General features: G+C 37.3%; 4 protein-coding genes and 1 long non-coding RNA gene across 9 annotated transcripts in view; 3 read left to right on the top strand and 2 right to left on the bottom strand.

Annotated features, from left to right (window-relative positions):
- Window positions 1-53: 53 nt before the first annotated feature.
- On the top strand, window positions 54-3,751 carry LOC124224010 (uncharacterized). The gene is made up of 2 exons (XR_006884412.2): window positions 54-265; window positions 613-3,751. It is a non-coding gene; the product is annotated as an uncharacterized lncRNA (long non-coding RNA).
- Window positions 2,313-7,206, bottom strand: nito (RNA-binding protein spenito). The gene is made up of 2 exons (XM_046636417.2): window positions 6,712-7,206; window positions 2,313-6,183 (listed from the first exon to the last, which is right to left on the bottom strand). Exons 1-2 carry the CDS (start codon window positions 6,834-6,836, stop codon window positions 3,996-3,998), a joined length of 2,313 nt encoding a protein of 770 aa, XP_046492373.1. The 5' UTR covers window positions 6,837-7,206; the 3' UTR covers window positions 2,313-3,995.
- Window positions 7,207-8,342: 1,136 nt separating this feature from the next.
- On the top strand, window positions 8,343-10,725 carry LOC124223970 (tubulin beta-1 chain-like). Its single transcript, XM_046636430.2, has 7 exons — window positions 8,343-8,541; window positions 8,765-9,073; window positions 9,147-9,265; window positions 9,367-9,584; window positions 9,710-9,882; window positions 10,006-10,319; window positions 10,403-10,725. The coding sequence occupies exons 1-7, from the start codon at window positions 8,485-8,487 to the stop codon at window positions 10,563-10,565; spliced, it is 1,353 nt and encodes a 450-aa protein (XP_046492386.1). The 5' UTR covers window positions 8,343-8,484; the 3' UTR covers window positions 10,566-10,725.
- Window positions 10,726-11,945: 1,220 nt separating this feature from the next.
- On the top strand, window positions 11,946-15,671 carry LOC124223998 (lysozyme-like). Of its 2 annotated transcripts, none has more exons than XM_046636485.2 (5): window positions 11,946-12,067; window positions 12,231-12,386; window positions 12,620-12,711; window positions 12,804-12,867; window positions 13,058-15,671. In XM_046636485.2, exons 2-5 carry the CDS (start codon window positions 12,254-12,256, stop codon window positions 13,195-13,197), a joined length of 429 nt encoding a protein of 142 aa, XP_046492441.1. In that variant the 5' UTR covers window positions 11,946-12,067; window positions 12,231-12,253; the 3' UTR covers window positions 13,198-15,671. The 2 variants fall into 2 exon arrangements, with proteins under 2 accessions (XP_046492441.1, XP_046492449.1); XM_046636493.2 differs by lacking the exon at window positions 11,946-12,067 and adding an exon at window positions 12,084-12,149.
- The window catches only part of LOC124223935 (dystroglycan 1), an 87,019-nt gene continuing 75,599 nt past the window's right edge, over window positions 14,699-26,118 (bottom strand). For 2 of the 4 annotated variants that reach the window (XM_046636377.2, XM_046636368.2), the window contains 15 exons: window positions 24,854-25,229; window positions 24,455-24,664; window positions 24,010-24,036; window positions 23,484-23,612; window positions 23,267-23,392; window positions 22,450-22,851; window positions 22,055-22,219; window positions 20,641-20,988; window positions 19,943-20,340; window positions 19,513-19,708; window positions 19,258-19,419; window positions 18,885-19,133; window positions 18,552-18,741; window positions 17,773-18,447; window positions 14,699-17,687 (listed from right to left, as the gene is read on the bottom strand). In XM_046636377.2, coding sequence (XP_046492333.1) covers window positions 17,464-17,687; window positions 17,773-18,447; window positions 18,552-18,741; window positions 18,885-19,133; window positions 19,258-19,419; window positions 19,513-19,708; window positions 19,943-20,340; window positions 20,641-20,988; window positions 22,055-22,219; window positions 22,450-22,851; window positions 23,267-23,392; window positions 23,484-23,612; window positions 24,010-24,036; window positions 24,455-24,664; window positions 24,854-25,177 — 3,825 coding nt within the window. In that variant the 5' untranslated portion in view covers window positions 25,178-25,229 and the 3' untranslated portion in view covers window positions 14,699-17,463. The remainder of the gene's footprint in view (window positions 17,688-17,772; window positions 18,448-18,551; window positions 18,742-18,884; window positions 19,134-19,257; window positions 19,420-19,512; window positions 19,709-19,942; window positions 20,341-20,640; window positions 20,989-22,054; window positions 22,220-22,449; window positions 22,852-23,266; window positions 23,393-23,483; window positions 23,613-24,009; window positions 24,037-24,454; window positions 24,665-24,853; window positions 25,230-26,118) is intronic. The other 2 variants (XM_046636393.2, XM_046636385.2) reach the window with 2 other exon arrangements.

Raw genomic sequence — 26,118 nt, 5'->3', positions numbered from 1 at the left:
GTAATGATTGGTAGTCATGAGAAAACGAAATTATATGAAATCTTAGAAAAAGTAACTAATCATGAAATATTTTAATCATGGTGTCATTATTTTCTCAGTGAAACACGCCTTGATGTGACGAGTATCGGCGATGATAATTCTTCAGTCAACGATACGTTTAGTCGACTTTAATGCAGAGTACCGACGACTTTGCCTGTAGTAACGGCTTTCACGGAGGACTGACATATATTCTCCAATCAACGACTGACATCAGTCGATACTAAAGGTATAAAATCATGCAAAATTCCAAAAATCTAAATTTCGGGAAAAAATCGTCATTTTAAATAATCGCGCAATCACATTTATTTAATCATGACGCAGTATTTTCAAGCAAAAAAAACTATCAGCGAAATTCGACACATCGAACGATTGTTCAAATTGTCAATTTAGATGTGGACGTATTCATTTTTTTTTCTACGAGCCAAATAGAACGTTCGGTACCGTCGAATTTAACAACCGATTTGATGGCATATTCTATGACAGCACAGAACATTAGTTACCGAAAATTGAACAATTGAACACGTTCTTTCACACTTTTATGTTTGTGTATAAAAAATCACGTTTCTATTTCAGATCTTTGTACAGAATTAAAAACAGAAACTCGAGAAATGGGTTTGCGTCATGAGTGTAAAAAATCGCTGAACTATTATAAGAAATGTTTACAATCATAGTATAGCTGATAGTGTAAACATGTTAAACTTGTAGGTGCGTCATTTTATGTTAGCTTTTTCTGAATAACGATAACAGGATTAGTGGGTATTTTTGTTTATGTACATCAAAAAATGCTTTATTTATGCAAAGATTGTAGATCATACAACATCAATCTTCATTTGTAGTTCGAGCATTCATTAAAAGCTTCTGATGACACCTAAGTCCGCTGGATTTGGCAGCATTGTTTAGAAATCTGGAACATAAAAAAATATCTCCCGGCGACCCAACTTACCGTACAATCCAAAAAATCTGGCTGAACCATTATTAAGCTACGATCAGTATGTGGTTGAGGAACAAGATCCTTAAGTATCTCTGAGAGGCAAAAACCATAATACTTCTACAATCCAGCACTATTAAAATTTCTGGTCTCACTTCAATCTTATTTTCTTTTATTTTTATGTGGAATTGAAAATCATGCGATGATTTCTGCCTCTGAAAGATATTAAGGCCAGAATACCTGGAAAGCGGTCAAAAATCTGAAAAAGAGAACACCTCACCAGCTTGCTATTGAACTAGAGAACCACTAAACTCACTTCACTAGTGCAACATGCAAATTTTCTGGACTTTCGTTTTATTTTGAGGAAGTTGTGCACTGAACTTCCAGCCTTAACAACAATCGTGTCAATACGACGAACTAACAATAGTCAATCTTTTTCTCTCTCCTTTAGTCTTTCCTTTTTACAGTTTCATTTTCCTCAAAGATGAGTAAGGAAGAAAGCGTAAATTTTAAACAATATGATTTCTTTCACTATATTGATAACTTGGGTACTTGGAGAGCAGTGTCGAAAACTTTTTACTTGGAGAACTTGGCACCCAGAGTTCCAAAACTATGAAATTAGCAACGATCTTCGAAAAGCCAGTTTATAATATTTTCTTCTTTACCAATAGAAACTTTTTTATTTTAACGTAAAGGATGGAAAAAAAAAAATAAACAAAAACTTGGACAAATTAATCACAAGCCACATGATCACTAAAGCACAATTATCTCTCTGGATTTGCAATATGATGACTCAGAACCAATATTTCGCAACTACTTTGTTTAGAACAAGAAATAAACTGGCACAAGCCACTGGTTACACTGAGATCATTAGTTTCTTTTTGTTTTTGACAAAACTCGTATTTTCTTTTTCCATCTGTCATTAGATTGAGATCGATCAGCGTATTAAAACATTGTCGAATAACAAACCACAACACCAACTTCACGACCACTGAACTAAAATCAAAGAAAAGCCGACAGAAAAAAATGGAGATAAAAAAACGACCAAGGAACAACTATGTTCTTCTCTAAGCACAAGCATGCATTGTTTTATCAACCGAATAGTTTGTTAATTTTGGCGAACTCTGTTTTAAAACTTTGAATATCCTAGCATAACTCGAAACTTCCATTTCCTTCTTTCTTTCTTTCGCAAACTTGATTTTTTGTTTATGAACAAACAATCACAGACGTAACTCAGCTATTGATAATTTTCAACCACTAATTGAACTAAACTCATTTCAACTTGAACTTGATGGGTGGGCATATTTTTTTTTGACATATCTAAGAAATTAAACACAATCAATAGTTTTGTCTGCAATCGGCTCTATTTTTTCATTTCATTTCTTTTCTTTTCAACACCAGATACACTTTACCACCGCACCTTAGTTCGCCTCCGAGTGCGATTTGGACTTTCTCATATCTCAGATGTTCTGAGGGTTCGATTTCAAGATCGATGTTATTTTCATACCTTCATGATAACACCCTCGGAGGCGAGAACACAAGCACTGTTTTACATCACTGTACACAATTGGAGATTTCTGTAGTTTCTTTTTTTAATACCACCAAACACAGTCCTTTATGGTAAAGTTCACAGATTTCTTAACATGTTGCCAATGATTCTCGCGGCATTAGACGAAGTTTTTTTTTAGGGTTTTAGAAGAGATTTTGCTGTTCGTTTTTCCCCACGGCCACTCAATCACTGTCCATGTTAACGAAATTCAATATCATTTTCACAGATAATTTATAGCACAAACACTTAAATCTTATGCATCTAAAATCTAAATCATATAAAAGTAAATTAACTGAATTTAATATTTTCATTATACGATGTGACCGTTTGATATTCTGTAAATTTAACAATAAACTAGTAGTTAAGTTGTTGACCAGTCCTTTCGCATTTTGTATAAGAATAACAATGATCATTATTTACAGAAATCGCGATAAAGAAAAAAGTATATTAATGTGTGAGGTAAGAAATACTTTTGCCATTATTTCTCAGTTTGCAGACACCTTACTTTAAAAAATTTTCATCAATTAATGTAATTTGTATCCCTTCATAAGTATATGTATACATTTATATTTATATATACGCGTGTATATATAAATCCTAAGACGTTTATGCACTGCAGCAAAATTCGTACAATCACAAATGTGAAAGAACTGTGTACATGATAATTAACCGAGTATGTATACTAATTAGAATAGGTTCACTACAATTAAGTTATGTAATAGATTATGATTCACCATTATATCATATGCCATAACGGTCCAACGTTTATGACTCGGATTAAGAGAAAAAAAAAATTATGCAGAACATTACTAAAATAATGTTTCATCTTCATAAAAATAAGTATTCCATTTTTAAATCAATCTTCGGAAGAACTTTGCAACTTTTCAATGTACTGTTTTGTTATCAGAGCGCTTACCTCGTGAAGCTATATCTAACATTTCGTAACCATAAGTTATTATTTCCATGCTTAATACATGTACTTCTTCTATCAGCCTTGTCAGAACTTTCAATTCTTCTGACCACAGCAGTCACTTGATATCAACATATTATTATGTCCTGGTATTTGGCTATTGCATACCCCCTTGGACGTGGTTTCGTCAATTTTTACAATTTGGCTGATTCTAAAAATGAACCGATAAATTTTGGGCTTCTGAAAAATGAAGCTATACAAGTTCCAGATTTTGTTACTCATTAGTTGAATAATTAAAATCAAATAATTCTGCAAGAGCTTTGTTTCGGGAAAAAAAAAAGATGTGCACAATCAGATGTAATATAGTGTGATTAATTTGAGACAATCTAGAAACACTGATCTGCTAAATACTCTGTGTATAGACCATCTGTACGTTAATCGTAATTAGTTACTTTCCTTAAAATTCAACCAGAAATTGAGGAAATCAGCCAAATTTTTGACCAAGTAATGTAATAGTATTGTAGTATTCAGCACGTTTACCTTTAATAAACCTTATGAGTAAGCGTAACTTAGGCACTGCCGCCTTTCACCACAACGATAACTAAGTGATCCTCTTTCAAACCCTCCTCGCTAAGGCTGGGACAAGTTCTTTTCAAAAGTTCGGTCGAAAAGGCGCACGGCGGGAAGGCATACAAGACTCCGGTTCCTTCTGTGTCTTTATTCAACAGAGATATTACTCCCGCAGCTTCTTTCTGCTTGAGATATGACACTAAGTTTCTTAGAGGTCGAGTTTGCACGTTTGCGTCATCGTTCGTGATGGTAGCGCTAGATCCGGCAAGACCTAAAAATATAGCATGTGAACTGGATGTTTGTATGCGTTTAGAAACGTCATCTAATTTTGGTTGGTCTAAACGAAGACGCTGTGTTATTCTCAGCATATGTTTCCCATCCTCATCCTTCATCAGCGCATCAATTATCTCTGTATCTCCATCTGTAAGGTGAAATTTAGCTGGAAATAAAGAATTTTTTAATATCAAAGCGCCTTGCCAAACCGCTATAGACTTTCGTGCAACTTCAGGAAGAGTTCGTGACGTAGACAGCATCCCTGTTCTAGCTGTTTCAGAATCGGAATCTGAATCCACAGGTCTTCTCCGCGGAGAACGTGATCTGGATCGATCTACACCTGGTTCCCGAGACAATGAGCGCCTCAAGCCCCTTGGTGATTCATATTCGAGCTCAGGTGGTGGCCGGCGGCTTGGCCAATCAGATTCTTCTCTCACATATCCCTCAGGATAAGCAGTTCCACGGTATCCCCCTCTGCCTCCTCCTCGTCTATCGTGCCATGGGGCACTTCCACGACCCCTGAATCCCCTTGGAGCATAAGCAAATTCACCTTCAGGAGCATAAGGATCGTACGGAGATTCATATTCCACTGGTCTTGGTCGAAACTCAGCTGCGTCTTCTGGGTACGGTCTAGGTTTGAACCCAAACCCGGGAGTAACATCAGCAAAATCAACCCTTAGTCTCCTATCTGGTCCCCCAAGCGGAAATCCTCTCATTTCTTTCACAGCAGCTTGGGCTGCGTCGATGGAATCATATAAAATGTATGCATTGCTATCTCCCTTGATGTAATCAATCTTTTTAATTGCCCCAAAACGATCAAACTCTCTCTCCAGCTGAGGCACGGATGTCCATGGCCCCAAACCGCCAACCCAGATACGAGTCGTTGGGGTAGCTTTACCATACCCAATTTTACACTGAAATTTACCAATGTACTGGCCAGATAATTCAACTTTGCATCTATGTGCCATATCCAAAGTCTGGAACCTGACAAAGGCATAAGCATTTCCAGTACCCGGTGGGGGTCTCTTGATATCGATGTCATCGACGATTCCATACTTGCTAAAGATTCTTCTCAGCTCTTCCTCGGTAATATTTATCTCCAAATTACCGGCAAACAAGGTTCGAGTCGCCAGTGGATCATCCTCAGGTGAAACATGATGCAAATAGTTTGGAAACTTGTCTTTCTTATTTTCAATTCTCTCAAAACCGTGAACAGGATGACGAATCATCATGTGTCTGGGTGGTCCATAATGATGCGGAGGACCAGGGTGAACATGTGGTGGTCCATGGTGTAGTGGTGGACGAACAAATTCGTGATGAGGAGGTGGAATTGTTTCTCTTCTGAGCTCCCTGTGAGGTGGAACTCCAACCGGTGGTCCGTAAACTCGTTCGTATCGTTCAATCGGTCTGTGCCTCTCTGTGGGCCCAGGTGACCTGGCATAGTAACGTTCGTAATCTGGGGGAGTGATGGATCTGGGTCGTCGGTAAGATTCGGGTCTTTCATAAACAGGTTCAACCAAGGCAAGCTTGTCGTATAAAATAATTCTTGGTTTTGCATGTTTCGCGTCTCTCGCATCCTCGGAACTTCTGAAGCAAACATAAGCAACTCGCTCGTCCAATTCATGAGAGATTCGTATGGAAAAGTCACCAAATTTCTTATACTCCCGGTAAAGGGTATCTTTTATTACTTCGTCGCTTGCTTTTGGATGTATCGAACTCACGCAGAGGACCTTGTAGCTGTACGGACGCTCAGGCGGTATCTCTCTGGGTGCTCGCATATACTCGTCCCTGTGAGAACTGGACTCAACGTATCTGGCATGAGAGGATGCTCTGGGAGGACTCGGACTCCGAGCCCCTCTAGAGCGCCGTCTGATTCGTTCCGGTGTAATCCTCTCATCGCTCGAATCATCGTATCTGAAAAAATGGGCAACATTTCTTGTCAAACAAGTAAAGAAAAATAGTTTAGAAAGAACGAGAATATTTTAATTATCAGAAAATTACGAAACTAATCACATATCGGGAATTCATACGAGGTTGAAAACAGCGCATGAGATTATACTCTTACTCGTCTAAGAAAAAAAAACCGATGCTTCACATCAGCAGACCGCAAGTGGAGGTTATATTGACCATAAATACTGTGGTCAACAAGCAGTAAATACCGGATTTATGCCACATTACCGTGAGATTAGGGCAATAGAATGTTGGTAAGGATTTCAGAGCAATGAACAGAAGTGTTGATTCCAGGGATAGTTGCGAATCATATTGGGTAGAAGCTCGATACTAAGAATTTAAAAACAGGCAAACCAGCGACTTCGTCGTGCGTAAGAAGTAAACTAGGGTCGTCGGACCGAATTGAAATTCAGTGAAACGTAGCAACTGACGTAGAGTGTAAAAAGAGTTTGGAATTTATGATACCCTGAGGTGGAACAGCATTTGGCATACCTTCCCATGGAGGATCTGGATCGCTTGACACGGGGCGGTGGAGTGTCCCGACTCGAGCTCCGTTTCATATTATTTCGGATTTTAACCGTTATTTTGTGGCGGTCGTCGCGCGGAATCCCAATCATCAACGCTGCAGAAAACCGTAAATAACTGACAAATAATTAATAAAATTATCCGCGTCAACTAAACGCACTCCACTCAACAGACGCACAGCAAAATGGCGGTGATCATTCGTCTCCTGACCGTGCCTTGTCGCGTCTTCCTCTCCCCCCTTTAGCGACGGCACAATGAATGTCGGCTAGTTTGGAGCACCGCTACTTACCGCTTCCGTTTGTTTACGCTATGTTTTTAGATATAAGCGTGACACGTTAACGCTTAATTATTTTTTCATGACTATTTTAAAACTTGAAATTTTATTTCCCGCTCTTTGTTGCTTTAACAATCTTTGTAAATATCGCTAATAATTCTGATCTACTTGTCAACGCGTAGCCGTTCGTCGGCCGACGCCTTACTGGTTACTGGCCTTGCTGGCGTAAGATTACTAAGGAGTATAGTTGTACTGCATCGGTAACAATTCGATACCATTTTATGAATTCTAAAAGTTTATGATCTAAAATGTTTTTGATAATGGGTAATTTTATCACCATGATACCATTTGAAAATCTAAGTCTGCGGATGAACGATCTTTTACGGAATTGTTAAGATGTCGGTAAGGTAGAATTACAATTAGCATTGACTAACATTAAATGAATCCTTGGTAAATACCTGTTAGACTGGTTGCAGCCTACAGAAGTACCCAGGCGTTTTCGGCGCTACCACGCATTTTCAAAAATAAGACTACGGTACTGCTTCAGTTGAAAATAAATGAAGAATCATTACTTGGATGAAGATGAGCCCAATGTGCTTACTTACTTCAGAATTATTACAGCACCTGCAAAAAAATGTCATTTAGAAATAACTGAACAATTGCCCAGTTTGGGGTTCGCACGAATTTTTCTGAACCGAGGGACAAATGATACTTTACGGTATCCTCATACTCGCAAGAAATGCCCCTATTTTTGGGAGGCTTTTTGAATCGCCGATCGTATAACGTGTGACTATGTAACTCGTTCAAACCAAAAGAAAAAAAAAGAAAAAATTATCCACACATCTCATAGGTGCCTGAAGTTTGAATCGAACATTCAGATCTGTACGAATACAGAATTATTTGAAAATTCATGGCCCTAGAGAAATAACACCAACTACTCGGTAACAAGACCTTTTATATCTGATATTACAGTGGTAGCGTTCATAGTTTTGTGTATCTACATACCTATAGGTGTATTATTGTATTACCCAATTCTGCTCACTGCCCAATGTTTTGATTGGTTTCAATAACGATGACCTTTCGAGCAGATATAATCGACGCTACAGGGACGGCCTATTATACGTTTCTAGGCTCTGGGTATTTTGTCCCGTTCTTCCCGATGAAGAAAGAATTATCGGATAGACAAATTCTTTTGATTCAAGCCTAAAAATTTAAAGCAATGCGATGTACAACATTGAGCAATTGATTGAAAATTTGAGTCACGTAACAATTATGAGGAACCCTATTCACGTTGATCGAAATAATTATTAGACGGCCCTGTATTAGGTATACGAGAGGTAAGTGACCAATAATGACAGCAGGCGTCTTGCAGTGGCAAAAAATCAACTTTCGTGACGGTTTCAATTCAGTCTGGCATCAGTTGATAACGAAAGTCATTCGAAGTATCATTGCCAATTTGAATCAAGATGAGAGAAATTGTTCACGTCCAGGTGGGCCAGTGTGGCAATCAAATCGGTGCACGAGTAAGTCTCTCTAATTCTAAGGGTTTTTTACTATTTTGATAAGATGAATTATATAAGGATCGTGCGAAAAATTTAGTCTCAGATCAAATTTCGTAGGACAAAATGGCTGATACGCGTTACATATAAGATTCGCACCTCGGTAAGATTCCAAAAAAAGGTGATGAGACTTTTGAGATATATGCAGCATATACATTATTTTTACTTTTTTCCAAACTTTGTGTAGTTTTGGCACATGATTTCGAACGAGCACGGAATAGATCAGACAGGAAAGTATGTTGGTAACGCGAGAGATCAATTGGATAGGATTAGTGTGTACTACAACGAAGCTGCAAAAAGCACATATGTTCCCAGGTCGATTCAAGTCGACCTGGAACCTGGAACCATGGACTCAGTGCGGTCGGGTGAATTTGGTAAAATTTTTCGGCCAGACAACTTTGTCTTCGGGCAAAGTGGTGCCGGTAACAACTGGGCTAAGGGTCACTACACAGAAGGGGCGGAGCTGGTTGACTCGGTTCTAGACGTCCTAAGAAAGGTAGGAAAATTATTGTCCGAACAATAGTCCAGCGGGTGATGATCGTAATACAGAAAATTACCTTGATATGCAGGAAGCTGAAGGATGCGACAGCCTTCAAGGCTTTCAACTGTGTCATTCCTTGGGGGGAGGAACCGGGTCCGGAATGGGGACCCTCATAATGTCGAAGGTCCGCGAAGACTTTCCCGACAGGTATGTTATACATATCTAAAAATGATCGAATTTTCTCGTCAAATATGCCGCTGCGGACATTGATATTTTTAGACACAATTTTACGGCACTTTGTTCAACAGGATCATGACGTCCTTCAGCGTAGTACCAAGTCCGAAAGTGTCGGACACCGTAGTAGAGCCATACAATGCCACTTTATCCGTTCACCAGCTCGTTGAAAATACGGATGAAACATTCTGCATTGATAACGAAGCACTGTACGATATTTGCTTCAGGACGCTGAAATTACCGTCGCCCACCTACTGTGACCTGAACCACCTTGTGTCCCTAACGATGTCTGGTGCGTAAGATATATTGTGGCAGCTGAGGGTACAATAATTACAGCATTGACGAATAATGGGGTTCACTGTGTCTTTAGAACCATCGTTCGATATGTACAATATAAAGATTTGCACATGTTTGTAGGAATTACCACCAGTCTAAGATTTCCGGGACAGTTGAATGCTGATCTTCGAAAGCTGGCTGTTAACATGGTACCGTTTCCCAGGCTGCACTTCTTCGTTCCAGGGTTTGCTCCGTTGGTTGCGCGAAACAGTCAACAATACCAAGCTCTCTCCGTGCCTGAGTTAACGCAGCAGGTGAGGAGATCTCCATTTGAATCATAGGCAAATCATACAATGCTAATCAAGGATGCAGCCAGCTATAAATGTTTACAATTTTACTATACTCAACCTTCGATACATTTTACGATCACATGAAAGATGTTCGACGCGAAGAACATGATGGCAGCTTGCGATCCTCGCCACGGTAGATATCTTACAGTGGCGGCTATCTTCCGTGGAAGAATGTCGATGAAGGAAGTCGATCAACAAATGACAAATATACAGAATAAGAACAGCTCGTATTTCGTCGATTGGATTCCGAATAATATAAAAACAGCCGTCTGCGACATACCGCCTTGTGGCATGAAAATGTCGGGTACTTTTCTCGGGAACACCACTGCGATTCAGGAACTCTTTAAACGCATATCTGAACAGTTCACTTCCATGTTCCGACGAAAAGCGTTTTTACATTGGTGAGTTTATATAGCGCACGTAGCAACCGCATGCCTGCATCGTCCCAGCAATGATTTTATACGACTGATTTTCATCATTCCAGGTACACCGGAGAAGGTATGGACGAGATGGAGTTTACAGAAGCAGAATCAAATATGAATGACATGGTTTCGGAGTATCAGCAGTACCAAGAAGTCTCTGCAGACGAGTCAGCGTTCGTGGACGACGAAGAGGTTGAAGGGGATGTAGAATTCAATGAAGACTAGTTTCATCCTGCGTGAAATTGATATGTAATTTTCGTTAAATTTTGATTACTTATTGTCTTTATTTTGCGGTGCAAATATAAACACATACCTGTATATGCCACTGATGGTGATGTATTGTAGTCGTACTCGTATTGTTCATGATATTTTGAATACGATTTCTCTGTTGCATGAAAAAGTGTCGATTGTTTAACAATAAAACGTCAAAAGCTCCTATTTTTGGTTCACCAAGAGACGATTAACCATTTTTGCTCTCATCTCCTCTCAATTTCTAAATTCCCATATCGATTTCAGATTGAAAGCTCGCGTGTGAGCTGATTCTGAAAGTGTTTCTCAGAGATTAGTACTGCACTTGCATTACACATACTTACAAAATGTTAAAAGAAACAATGATTTGTCAATTGTTTCTCGCAAAATCAGTATGTTAGGTTTTAGTGTGATGAAATGAAATGTGAGTGTATAATTCACGATGCTACGAATAAATATGACACGTGTATATACATCATGGTTTATATTAACTTCTGTAGCGTTTTCCCAATAATCAATCAATAAGTGTATCAATGATCACCACGATTTCCTTCGGCACAAGTGATTGTTCGGAAACGAAAGTGTTATGGAAGCTGCTACGTTACAGGTAAACATAAACTCTATCATTGTTTCTCACATATCAGAATTTAATTTTAATGCCGAATGCACCAAGTCTTTGTAAATTGACAAAAATAGAAATATGCTTGCCACGAAGGTGAATAATGAAAAAATCATGTGTGTTCAAATCCATTCAGCAAGAAGAAAACACATAGGTATAGATTTTTTCTAAAATGCAAATACGAAACGCACATCGAAAAATCATCTTTATGTAACACAGTATGTATGGTTTACGCGTCTTTGCCTGCGTTGCGAACGTCAAGTGATCGTTCCAGTGCTCTTTTTTGTGCTAGGCTATAATAAAATGTTTGTAAACCACCCTTTTGATATATAAAGTATCAACTGTACCATGGAGGCAACGTCTTTTTCGTCTCGCGTATTTGCAATATTCCTGCCGTATTTGCCTGCGACTCATATTGCAAACTTGCGCTCGGCGTAAAGAGACGTTGTTATACTTTACCTCCTTGGTACACAATCTACGATTATACATAAAAATTGTTTTTCACGGCTTTTAGACGTTGAAAAACAAATCATAAGATATTTTGTGGATATCATTTTGAAGACTTTTAGCTTTACGCTATCTGTGACCCTGCACAGATTCTTTCGGTCAAGGACTTCAATATCAAGACGGGGAATTACAGTCAGATTAATGGGCTGGGGGAAGTCCCAATAAACATAAACTGTAATCGAATTTTTGCGTATAAATGCATGAATGATAAATCGAGGCATTTCAGCAACATTTGTATGTGCCGCGGGTTGATCAGTCGGACCGTCTGTATCAAAATTCAGTTTTTTTATTCGCCACTTACGACAATCTCGTTAATCTTAATTTTCAATCTTGGCTTATCTTCGCGCATATAGTAAGTACGCAGGCATAAATAGCAACAGGGCAATGGAATATTATCTCAGTTTAAAATAAGCTGTTGAATTATCATCGCGTGGGTCAGTATTGACCGTAACAGCATCCGACATCGGATTAAAATACATATACTAAATTTTCATCCCGTTTTTATTTGAAATCAGTTGCCCGAGTAAGCTTGGACATCATGAAAGCTTTATTCGTTGTATTGGTTCTACTTCTCGTCACTGTCTCTCACTGTACAGGAAAAACATTTACGCGGTGTGGATTAGCATTGGAATTAGACAGACAAGGCTTAGATCGTGGAAAAATGAATGACTGTGAGTATGACTGCCGTTTAATTACGTAACGGCATTTAACGCGTATTTCTATCACGTATTCATCTCTATCCTTAGTATTTTATGCATAATATAACAGTTATTTAACGAAAATTTCCGATGAAAAGTATGTGGTACCAAAAAGTTGCCATGGCTAAAGGAAAATCCATGTTGTGTATAATAATAACAAAATCACATGGCGATCTGGTTATTAACAATTAACATCAATTAAACAGGGGTTTGCTTGGTGGAAAAGGAAAGCGCGAGAAATACGTCAGCTATTGGCGGGCCGAATCGTAATGGCAGCTACGACTACGGATTATTTCAAGTAAAAATATAAAAAATTTAACGAATTACGCCGCAAAGTTTGTCGAAATTGGCCAAGTAGTTAAAATCTTTCTCTTTTTCATAAAATTACAGATTAACGGAAACATTTGGTGTTCATTGGGTGTCGCAGGGGGTGATTGCAACATAAAATGCGAAGGTGAGGTATAACTGCATGCATTGTTTAAGATTGAAAGTGCAAAGTAGTACCGAAACAAATTTTGCAGTTTCGATGTTCTAATTTGAAAATTTATGCACGTTTCATTCATCCATTGTGCCAACTATTCAGGATTCCTGATATTATTCTGATCCACATTCATCCGCACTGATAAATTGTTGTACAAACACAGATTTACTCGACGACGATATAACCGATGACGTACGATGTGCTAAAAAGATTTATACAAGACATAAATTCTACGCGTGGAATGGCTGGAAGAATGGCTGTTTGAACAAAGTTATTCCGGATGTTCATTACTGTTTCAATTGAGTATTTGAATGAAATTTTTTTACTCCATATTCTTGTAGATCGGAAAAAAATATTTTGGACGCATTTTTTATTTTTTCGATTGAATCAAAATTGCCATTAATATAACAGATTGAAAACTATAACATTGTGACGTCACCCATGCTAATATATATCTATATATATATATATTAAAATCAGTGAAATTCAATCACCTATAACATGAAAAATTAGCATTTTTAACGAAAAACAAAAAATACGTCCTCATTATTTTGGCTTGCACTGCATTATGCACCCCTAAAATATGACAAAAAAATTTCATTCAAATACTCAATTGACCGATCGGAAATATGGCCGATATGTAAAACTGATGCGCAATCTATTTATATAAGTAACATTGTGTACTCGTAGTAAATGGTGATTGCTATTTGGACCGATCGAAAATATAATATTTTGCATTAAGGTTCTATCAAAATAATTCTATAATTATACATCAATATTTTGTAACTTATGTTAAGATTATTAATAAAATGAAATAAGTAAATACGTCAGTATAGTTTTATGTATCTATAATTAATCTGTGAAATATAATATATTTGTGTAAGAGATTTAACGATCTTTTTTCTGTTACTAATAATACTAATTGTAAAAATAATATTTACCGTATCCAGAAGTCCAATACATATAATATTAACAGGATTTTGGAAATAATGCAAAAATGTTTTTATACCCTAAAATGACTTTATTAACTCTTAACTTTACACGTGTTGAATATATATATATACTTGTCAGATCTATCTGTATACGTGTATGTATATTGTTTCAATATTTCACCATATATATTACCAACATCATATGATATAGCAGCAAAGTAAATTTGATAGATTGTCTACTTAAGATTTCATATTATAATTCCTTTAGCATTATATATAAGAAAAAATTTTAATTAGACACCCTATATAATCGATACAAAAGGTGCGTCTATACTTTTCTCAAGTATATTCATATACAATGTTGGTACTGACGAACGTATTACCGTGAAACCGTGTCATAAAAGCGTTTCCGAGAAACATAGGATTATTTTTAATAATTCCGGCCGATTATAGTATACAATTATATCATATACGCGATATCTTTATTCGTAATATATAATTTGTCGCGAAATTTCATATGCGAATTCATATACATATATGTCTTTGAATATCAATCGTAAGAATCGTTACAGCTCTGATATGACACAAAATAATTTCATACCAGCCTACATTATACAATTAGGAGACTGAGACATTTGTTCTATTGGCCAAAATCTACTATTGTCATTTATCCCAATGAGACAATTCGTTATTATATTGTATATAAAATTAGGCTACTAACCATAACATTGAAACTAGTTCACAAGACTACGTAACGTGTAAAGTCGTTAGCGGTAAAAAATGTCAAAAGAAAAAAAAAACTTCACATGAAATTCGTCGTTTGGTTTTTATGTAATTGTTCATTTCTCTTTTCTTTGTCTTGTGAACCTCTGTTGTCCCCTTTGTTATATACGGACTTAGGATCAAACGGTGTTTTTGATCATTAGACCAAATATCTTTAGATCTGATTACTCAGATCAAGTATAGAAATACCACAATCACAATTTTTTTTTTTACAAATACAAGTTATGTCCTTCTATATTTTTAAAACGGCGATTCAAACACACCGACTCAAGTATTTTATGCACTTTTTGAAAGTTTAGTATATATATTTATATATACCATATATGTTTATATGATACGTAAGTTTTGTTTAATATAATATGATGTGGCGTTTGATAGATATGCATAAAAAGATGATATGAAATAAGAAGCAATGATATGAGAGTAACGCTTGTCTATCGCAGATTTTCCGTTGCACTTCGTACTGAGTATAAATTTAAAAAAACATTCGCACCGTCAATGACGTGAGTAAAACTGAATTAGCTGCCCAAATCAACGTGTTCCACACAAAAGTTGGAGAAAAAAGTATCAAATTTACATTGCTGATCAAAGTTCTTCCAAAGAATTTTAACATCAACTCAACAACAGATTACGATAATCGCAGATATTATCCTTCATTGCGACTTGAACAGACTAATGTACAGATTCTAATGGAAAAGAAATTTCGTATAATCTTGAAAACTTGTTGATACATAATTACAGGCAGGCGTTTCTGTGCGAACTGACGGCGATAAACAAGGTGTGATGAATAGTGCTGAGTTAGTATACATGATAGATTTCCTTAGTGTCTAAGTTACGAATGAATGAATTAATACATTATCGTGTTCATTATTAACCATAACAATATTTCATTCACGGACATATCCAAACATTCATTCATTAGTTCGCATACATTCAACGGCATTTGTGCATGTATGTTTCACAAGTGGTGCCAATTCGCAAAAATTTTGCCACCCTAATTTTCACGAAGCAAACTTCGAGACACGGACACAAAGTGTTTCGTTTTATGTTTCTTTTCAAAAATATTGCTTTCAAAAACTGTTGTATGTCCATATTCGCACGGCCTGTACTTGCTGAGTAAATCTGCACTTTTATTAAAAACTCATTCAATAACATCGTATAGTTAAAAAACATTACGAAATTGTTATAAGATTAAAAAGGAATTTATCCAATAAGTACAGTACCACACTGTGTATGTACGGTTATCGTTTTACTATTTTATTTACCTTTTTATATTAGTTATTTTTTGGCTTGGTTACTATATAAAATCTAAATTAAATAGTTTTTTTTTTTTTTTGTTTTTCATATATTTTTTTTTATTCCGTCGTTTTAATATTGATAAAGATGTTGCGTTTATATCATTATTTTATATCTTAACTCTGATTCAAACTCGCCAATGTCACTAATCTTAATTTATAATTATCATTATCATTATTATTATTATTTTCGTAGCGATATAAAAATGATACAAAAATGATCAGTGTTGGTCAAAAACGAAATGGTGTAATGGATATAAAATCAACACCCCTGACAAAATTGTGCGCTGATAAAGATATAAAGAAATAGGGATGACAACGTAAAAAAAAAGAAAAGAAAAGTTAATAAGCTGTTCAAAAACATTATTCTTCAGCAAACAACATAAATGCTAACATTGGTCTATCGTATTTAAATTTCTATCGCTTCAAATACTGTAGACAAAAGTAACAATTATTATCGAACGTAGACAAATGTACAAAAGATCTTGAGATATATGCCATCTCAATTATTGTATATACGTCACTACCCTTATTAGATCTTTGACGTTGTTCCTATCACTAATAAGTAGTGAAATGTTCCATTGTGTTAGTTTACCGTCATGTATCTGAAAATACCTTTATACATTATCATTTTATTTCACTCTTTTTATTGGCTCACACAGTGTTAATGGAAGCATTTTCTGTCACTCCAAAACGGTATTGTGTGAATAACACTTTGAGTCACATATTTTTTAGAAACTTTCCACATTCTGATAAAGGTATCAGTTTTCTAAATAAGAGCAATAATTCAACGAAATTTTACAATTTCCATCTGGCAGTGTTTTACATAGTAGTATATCAGTAGTGGTAGTATCAATAGTTTGCTGTTGTAGTAGTAGTTGTGGTAAGAGTGATAGTAATTGTAGTAGCAGTAGTATTAGGAGTAATAGCATTAGTGTTATAGATTTTAAGAGATTATCATTATACTTAGAGACTGCCTATCACGTAGTAAATGTTTATCAGATTTCGCAGTTATGTCTTATTATGATCTTACCTTTATTGCTTTCAGAAAATGGCACTGAATATTGAATGTGTACTTGAGATTTGAGTATTGTTCAATGTATGAATAATTTTCAACGGTACAAGAATACGTGTTATATAACAGGATTGAATCGATTCTGATTTTACATATAAACGACCACGCTGGAATTAAAACCGAATAACTTATCCAAGATTTTATTCTAGAAGAGTTCCGTTACAAAAGGCAACGCGTGAATTGTGTTGAGTATCCACTATAGAAATTTAATAATAATTAAAAATTTTTTCTTTCATAATACCTAATAACGAACATAACTGTACTTCAATTTAAATCGCCGTATGCATGGAGTGGGTTAAAGAAAGGTTGACTTAAGTTTTCACTTCGATCGATTGTTATGAATATTATTATGGGTCTCATAGCTATCCGTATGATTATTAAAATGATTCTGGTTGTAAGCGTCTGTTTGATTTTGAACGTGCGTTGGGGAGTCTCCGAGCATTGCTAGCATGTACTTACGCGTTGGCGAATGCACCGTGTTTTGTTAGGGGGGTACATATGGAGGGGGTTTTCTGTATGTAGGAGTCGGTTTTGGTCTGTTTTGACGATTGTTGTCGCGATTTGTGGCAAAAGGTGGTGGCGGCTGGTACGGTTCTTCAGAATTTTCACTCTGCAGCATGGGCACGTCTGCCCCGTCTTCAGTCTTTTGATACTCGGGAGGTGGTAGCGGTGGTTTTTCTTCTTTGAGAATAACTGGCGACTTGTTACCTGAAGAGTAATATTACATAACAGTGTCTTTACAGAATGCTACAGCCCGAAATAAAGAGTTAGGTAATTAAACTCCAGCTTTTACCTGGGTCCGGTTTCTCATCCAATTCGTCTTGGAATATCACAGGGATTCCCTTATTCCTGAAACTCTGTCTTTCGTCATCTTGTTCACTGACGCTCATCTTTCCACTGCGCTTCCGTCTGTACAAAATGCAAGCAATAATAGCAGCCAAGATTAGCATAGCAGCGATTATTATCGCTGGTACTATGAATGTGATGATAACGTCATCGTGCGATTTTCCAACTGATGTCCCGCCTTCAACTGGAGGACCAGCACTTGGCGAATATACACTTGTAGATTCATCACCAAGGCACAGACCAGTCGGCGTAATAGTTATTTGTTTCACTGGAAACTCCGAACCCATAACGTCTCCCACGCGTTCAGTCAACATTTTTTCATCTTTGACAATCACCTCGCGTAACTGCGTTATCACGTTGTGCGGACAGGAGGACGTTACCAAAGTTTTATTGTGCCACGTGACAACTGTGCTTTCGGTAATATTATCTATAGATATGGCACTTGCGTCTTTGTCATGGAATAGCTCTCCCAGTTTCTCCATAAATTTACGCTTCTGAGCGGCAGAATGCACGAAATTTTTGTAAGGAATTTCCAAAGTCATAGAAAATTCTACGATGTGCTGCGGTGGCGACGTGTTTGACGGATTTACGACAACGATAAGAGCGTCTGTTAGACTTGCGCCTGGAATACGCGTAAAGATTGTTCAGTGTTCATTTTCAGAAAACTTACTCATCAGTTATACAGAGCGGGAGTTGGGACTTTTGGATATTTTCACTATATTATACCTGCTGAATCTGTGACGATCAATTGGTATTCTTTACGCCCGATATCTTTTGGCATAGGTACTCCATAGAATTGGTGGTTGTTGCTGTCAAATTGAAGCCAGTGATCATCTGGAATTGGCATTCTTTCGCTGGTCATCAATGACATCTTCATGTTGTGAGCTGAACCATCCTCAGCGTCAAAAGCCATATCCTGTGATAGAAATGATTTAAAAATTAATGAAAAATCGAATTTGTGAACTTATTGTGCTTGAAATTTTTTTTTTCAGTGGAACAATTTTATACAATTTTTTTTTGTAAATAAAGTAGAAATTCGAATAAAATGTAAAACCTTACCTCGGGAACAGTGAATACAAGCAATTGTCCAACCGTTGCATTAATGCGGTCTACTTGATTCCTTGGCACTGGAGGTTGGTTTATCTTGGGTAGTAGAGGTTTCTCAGTCACAATTGCAGGCGGTTCAGGTTTTGGTTCCTCTTCACATTGTCCAATTTTATGCAGGGCAACGTGTCGAGCCTTTATTTCAGGTGCAAGAATTGTTTGCAATGCAGTACTGGGCAATCCATTTTCATTCTCTACCAAAACCTACAATATACAATGGAATTTGCTCAAAAAATCAAATTGTATGTAATTAGCATAGAATGGCAATTTTTACAACCTGAAAAGAACTACAAGGAGATAAATTAAAACTTGGCGAGGTTTTACATACGTCAAATAATTTGCTAATTTCTTCTTCGGGGCATTCGATGCTTCGAGGAAGACTGTCATTAGACCACGTAAAAGTAATATGGTCACCCACAATATTGATTTGTCGAACTGTTATTTTGGATGTATCTTCATCTCCGTAAAGTTTGGCAAGACCGCGAACGACCTGTAAAATATTTTTAATGTTAGCATCTCTAGCGAAAAGAACGATTGAAAAACCTTGTTAAAAAGGTGTCGTTGCATCACAAATTGTGTTTACCTTAAATTCCCAATCCACGTTCGTCGGAAATGCACTTCGTTTATCAATTCTCAAAGAAATATTAAATTCGTGATTAACGGATCGACTTTGCGGATGTTGTTGGACATGAACATCTAGAGTTGCATTCGCTCTTAGTCCTTCGCTATCTTCTGCCACAAGTTCATAATCCCAGACCGAAATGACATTTTCAAGTGGTCTGTTTGGATGAACAGAATTAATTTCATTAAAACAATGAAATACATATGTCTGTGAATCATAATAATGATAATTGCGTCAGCTTTGGTAAATTCTTGTCACGAGTATATCGCGTTTTTGCTTTTATACGACTACCATAGAATCCGCAGCTTTCATAGTTGGTGAAAAAAAGCTCAGTTGCTTCGGCTTAATCATTTTAGTGAAATACTAAAAAAAAAAAAAACAATATGCTTACAATCCATAAACTTCCTGCGTCTGATTGTTGAACTGAAGCCAGTGATTGTTCTTGATTGGATTGTGTTGCTTATACAAACTCAAGCGGAGATCCCTAGCATTTCCATCTTCCACATCAACAAAGGTGTCCTCAGGAATAAGAAAACTGAGAAGTTTTCCGGCTGTTACTTGTATCTTTTGCAATCGTCTATCTTCTCTGGGTGGGAAATTGAGCTGTTCGAGATCAATTTTATCCGTAATCTCTGGCGTTAATTGAGATGTAGTTCTCGGTTGTGTAGTCATCCGCTGGGTAGTCGATACAGAGAGTGGAGTAACCGTTGTAGTTGCCTGTGTTGTTGTGGTTGATACAGTTGTTGGTGATGGCATTACTATCGTCGACTGATTGCGTGCTCCAGTTATCTAAACCAAATTATACCACAGATGTGAGTTTAAATTGCCAACAATAAATACGCCGACAATACCTGTTTGAAAAAAAATTAAATAATCAACTACCCACTGAGTGTCAATCATGAAAACATACGATTATGAAAGATACAAGAATGATAATGTGAAGATTAGGAGTCTTGAGAAGAGCCGTAGATGTTTGTTCTTTTTTTCGATAGAAGAAATGAAATTTTTTTCAGCTTCATTACTAAGCCTGCACAGATATATGGATATGACTCAAACGACATTGAAAAGCGCTAAGCGAGTAAGCATTACCTCTTGCGGGATGGTTGTTTGATCATAGACCACTGTCGTCTCAGACACAGGTTTTATTGCTGGACCGCTAGTCGATATTACATTAGTTTCACTAGTTTGGAGAATGGTTGTTTTAGGGGGGATTGTCGTAGTTTCTGCAGGCACTGTGGGTACGGTTATAGAGATTGTATCAATTCTTTCAACTTTCTCTTTCGGCACTTCCACCGTTTCTAATTTCGAAGACTCTGTTGGCGGTACGGCTGTGGTGGTAGTAGTTGTGGTTGTGCTCGTTGATGATGTTGGTATTACTGTTGTTGGTGCCTGAGTTGTTGTGGTCGATGACGAGATGGTTGTGGGAGGCACGCTTGTCTGTGGAATTGTTAGTAGTTTTGCGATGTATGCCATGAAACATTTGTTAGTCAACGTATAGTGAGGCAATATTATGGAATAATGTAGGAGATTTCGATCGTGGTAAAGATTCCAACGTTCATACTGTCTCTCAATAATAAGTCACATATAGTATTAAACCCTCTTACAGAATTAGTTGTATGGTCAATTGTGACCATTAAACTTCTAAAAACTAATATTTTTACTATTTCGAAGTATTTGCGAGCAGGCTCAACATTCATATCATTTATAATCACAGGAAAATATCTAATCAAAGGTATGAGACTATGTACATTTGGTGTCGAATATATGATGCTAATGTTTAGTTCGTCAGATAAGATGGTCAATGTTGCCATTCCAATACAATAAAATTAATATAAGGTTGCAATATGAAAAGTACGAGGCTGAAGCTAGCAGCCAGAATTACCAGCTAAACGTTTCAATGTTAATTTAAATAAGGTAGTGAAGTCCGAAACTCAAAATTTTGTGACATACCTTGAACCCCCGATACTTTTATAGAACTATGAAGATAAAACTGAACAGTTTTTTTCTATTTCCAAAAAGTTTGACACGTTTGGCTGCTAACTCTGGCTGACAGCTTCAGCTTTATATGAAGAGTGCAAATTTGCTCAGCTACACAGAAAGCCCGTAGAGACAGTATAGACAAATTGTTCTTAGAAATTAGTCAGTTTGGAAGTGTTACCCAACAATCTAAAATTGATTGAAACATATTGAATACTATTTGTAAATTCCGATCAGATGTCAATTACCCATAAAAATAGCAAAACACTAGAAAAATTCATTCATTTCGATTATTTAATTGGGATGAACGATATAAGCGAAGCTGTCCATAAAAGATATCAAAGATATTAAATGTGAATGATCAAACAGTGTGAGAGAAAATCATTTTAGATTGTTGGGTGAGAATAGGGAGAAGTAATGAAATATGTGATATATGTTTATGCCAATTTATAGAATTTACTGTACAAAAGATTTTGAATTCAATTAGATTAATCAGGTGAATTTTTTTGCGAGTAGGAAAACTTACCGGCGCAAGTGTCGGCACTGATGTTGTGGTATTTGTTGGAATTGATATTGGTAACATGCCTAGTACAGGTACTTGCTGAGGAGTTTCGCCAGCATTTTCGGCTGTAATCCCAATTTTGCTCAAGATGCCCGGGTAAAGGTCTTCGGCATCGATTTCTTCTTCTAGCTATGATTCAAAAATAAATTTGCTAACATGGAAACAATATCTCATCCCCACTTGATGAGTTATACGATATTTAATAACTATCGCTTAATCGGGTACTATTTGGCTGTATGCAGAAAGTATTTTGTGAATAAACTATTAAATTGTGTAGCTTACGAGGAAATATTCAGCGAAGTTCTGACCCAAAATAATGTTCCGTTTATCAACTGGAGAAACAACAAAAATCCACTTACTTTTGGCTCGTTGGATTTTTCTCCGTGATGATGTCTGTGTGGACGACCAAATTCGTCGACAAGCATTTTGGATACTGCGATATTTGGCTGTTCCGTAATCGGTTCGTTGTCGTCACCATCTTCGTCGTCACCTTCGACATCACCACCGTTTATGGGATTGTTCTCATCTACAATATCCTCTTCATCTTCGTAATCGTCATATTGCTCATAATAATCGGGATCAGTGTAATCCCCGGACCCTGTATCCCTACGATTTCTCAGCAAAGAACTGGAATCTGTTTTCACCCGCCAAAGTAAAACTGGTTGTTCTAAAACTTCGGCTAAAGTACCATCTCTAGCCTGATCTCGCAGCTGATTTACCAAATCAGTTTGGTGATGCCAAAGACGACCATCGCAGCCCACCTGTTCAGATGTTGCAAACAATCATGATCAAACTCTACTTACATACACACTGTAAATCTGTAATCCTGTGCGTATTTCTCATTTATTTCTATTTATTCCTTGGACTAGTTAAACTATAACGTAGGAACAAGATTAATGAGCTTCCATTAGCTTTGCGTGAGCCTCTTGGATCGAGCCTTGTTATTGAGAATCTAGTCGAACTTAATGACACCGCTTTCACATCTTAATAGGATTTATGTGTAGAGTTTTTTGCGACGCTTTGAGAGGCACTCGACTATATACATGCTGCTTCTCTAAGTCAGTGAGTTTCCACGGTTTTATACGACCGCTAATTAATAAAAGTTAATTAAAACAATAACCACGTTTAATGAAAACGTCTACCGATCTAGAAAATAAGAAATGCGTTTTCACATACCTGCCATTGGATAGCCGTGGGGTGTTTTTCTCGACGCCGTTTGACATTGCCAGGTCCCGATAAAATCACTGACGCGTCTGGAGCTGAAGTTTCCTTGCTCACATGAGGGTGCATCGAAAAGGCACTCTAGAATAATAATTAATGGTGGAAACTAGTAAGTTTTATCAACCTATAAGACTCTTGAGAATCAATATATTTATCCAGTAACATAAATTACCGTGTGTAAACCCAAGAATCCAGCCAGATTTTCGATTGCATTTACTCTTGACGCCGGCTTCAAGTTCTCGAACCTGGTGTCTAAAACGATTGTCAGAAGAGTCTGGTCCTCAGATTCGTCGCAGTGCGTCTGAAAATGAATCGAATCATTGATTTTTGAAAAGTATATTCACGCAAACAATGAACAATGTGACGATAGCGAGATTTTTCATCCCAACTTCGCACTCTGGTTTGTTATTAGTAATCAGAATATCTAAAAGGCTACTCTTGCAATTACTCTGGCAACGCATTGTGTGTGAGAGACTTTCAGAAGGGCAATGACAGTCACGTTTACTGTTAGAAATTTATATACTTGATGGGACAGATTAACAGTGTGTGTGATACCAATTGGTATCAATAAGCAAAAGTCAAAGATCTAATTTATTTACGAGATCGCAATGTGACTGGATACATAAATTCGTCTCCGATTACAAATGAGCCAAGCTACAGCGAGATTTTTCTTGTATTCCTTTTTAGTTTCAACTTACAACGCATTCTTCAGACTCCAAGTCCATCTTGATAGCACAAAAGAAAATATGCTTTAATTAAAAAGATATTTCAAAGATCAAGACTGAGTTATATCAATTTCAGAAACGGTGGAAAAACCAAATGAAAGTTTTCAACTTCAAGCGAAGATTATATTATAACTTTGAGATTCTGACCGCAAAGGTGTATATATATATATATATATAGAAAGCTGTTTGACATTCTTTACAACAAAGTGATACGAATGATTTAAATTAATTTCTTTACGCAGAATCGTACATATTTCTATTATGTTTAGAAAACAAGCAAATTGAAAAACATTTAGCACGTTTGAAAAAGCACGCACACACACAGACACACTCTTCTTTTTCGTTTTCTTCTTCCTCAGGCAGAATAAAGTCAAGAAAGGTATATAAGTGCCGGGGGAGGTCGTCAAACTCGTCTTACCTTTCCATCTTTGTGCGTTATTTCGTGTTTCTTCTCGGGCACGACGTTTATGGAAAATCCGTCTTTCGCGAAGTCGCCGTGCCTTCCGACGGCCTTGATCATCACGTTGTGGAGTCCCAGGTCCTTCCTCGAAGGGATGCCGACGAGCGTGGAAGCAGGTTCGTCCCAATCGAGCCAACGCGGTAAAGGATGCCCGTTTATACCCCGAGCCTGGTGAAAAATAATGAAAATTGTGATAGCTGCAGGTGTAGCCAAAGAGAGAACAAAAAAAAAATCAACAAAACATCATAAGACCGAAATTAGTTTCAGAGAGAAATTTAAATTCAAGGAGTATCGAAATCCACCGATAAAGAGACAGTAGCTCTGGTGAATGGGGCAGAGGTATCAAATCCTGTATACCTCGAAGTGATCGACGCTGCCGCTGAAGGCTTGCTTGAGAATTCTCATCTTAAATACGTGACCCACGACGACGAACGTGTTAGGAATCCCCCATAACCGTTCGACGTTGTGTTTCTTGCCATCCCTCGATCTGTCGCGTTTCCTTTCGTTATACTCCTGGTGTTCCTCGTTGCTGAATATCGAGGGACCCGAGGCTGAGGCGGAGGGCTCGCCGACGTCGTCGAAGACGAGATCGTCCTCTTGCAGGGTCAGGGTAAGGGACAACGGGAAGACGAGGAGGAGGATCAGGAGGAGGGGGGAGAAAGCGAGGAGCAGAGGTTTCATTTTGGGGGTTCTTGAGATCAAGTCCTTATCATATCATGCTGCAGCCAAGGATCTGTAACGAGAATCGAAGAATCCTTCAAAATTACGTTTACACATACGTAGGCATACGTAATCAGGTAAGACTGAAAGAGAAAAAAGACCGATCGTTTGTATTCGACGGATACGCGCGGATGAATGGAGACGGGTTTATTCGAAAAATTGTGCAGGCTTTGCGCCTGCAAGCTCATCATGCTTCAACGAAGAAGCTCATACTCGGTAGGTATAATGTAGATGTAACAGCGAGTCAGGCGAAACCGAGGCTTTTAGCCAAATTAACCATTTGCAAAACGAAGATCGTGGAACGGAAGAAGATCTCGCAGTTTTCCCGGTTAGTCGGTGAGGTCTGTTTAAGGAAACTGTGGAAAGAAACACTTGGTTCGCCATTTCAGAGAACTCGATCGTGCTGAATGCACGCTCCAAAACGAGATAGCTAATTACAGATCAATGAACTCCCGTTTTTTATCGTAATTTTCTCTTACCGGAATTCGCAATTCAATTATTCACAGATAATCGGTATGAAAAAATTGCTATTGCTTTTGTTAACAGTGTTCAAAATAAAGTGTTGAAAAAAATTTGAAAAAAATAAATAAATAAATACATAAATAAATTAATAACAAATAAAATCTCCAACATAAAATATTTGTGCCATGAGAAATAACTTGGATGGGTTTGGTTTCTCTGAATTTTTTTAAAATCTTATTTTATTCTTATTTTTTTTTTTGTTTTTAACTTAAAGGACGGATCGGAATGTCCCGGGGACAAGGCTTAAGTCAAAGACGTTTTCAGTGGACAATGAACACACGTACAAACGTACGCGGTACGGCTTTCAGACCGCAGGTAAAAGATAATATGTATACCTATATCCCTTGGGAGTAAAGTACCGGCGGAAGATTGTGGGCGCG

Source organism: Neodiprion pinetum, chromosome 1 (assembly GCF_021155775.2).
Source record: "Neodiprion pinetum isolate iyNeoPine1 chromosome 1, iyNeoPine1.2, whole genome shotgun sequence".
Classification (NCBI taxonomy): Eukaryota; Metazoa; Arthropoda; class Insecta; order Hymenoptera; family Diprionidae; genus Neodiprion; species Neodiprion pinetum.
The sequence above is the reverse complement of the archived record's forward strand: the minus strand, read 5'-3'. Positions and strand labels throughout refer to the sequence as shown.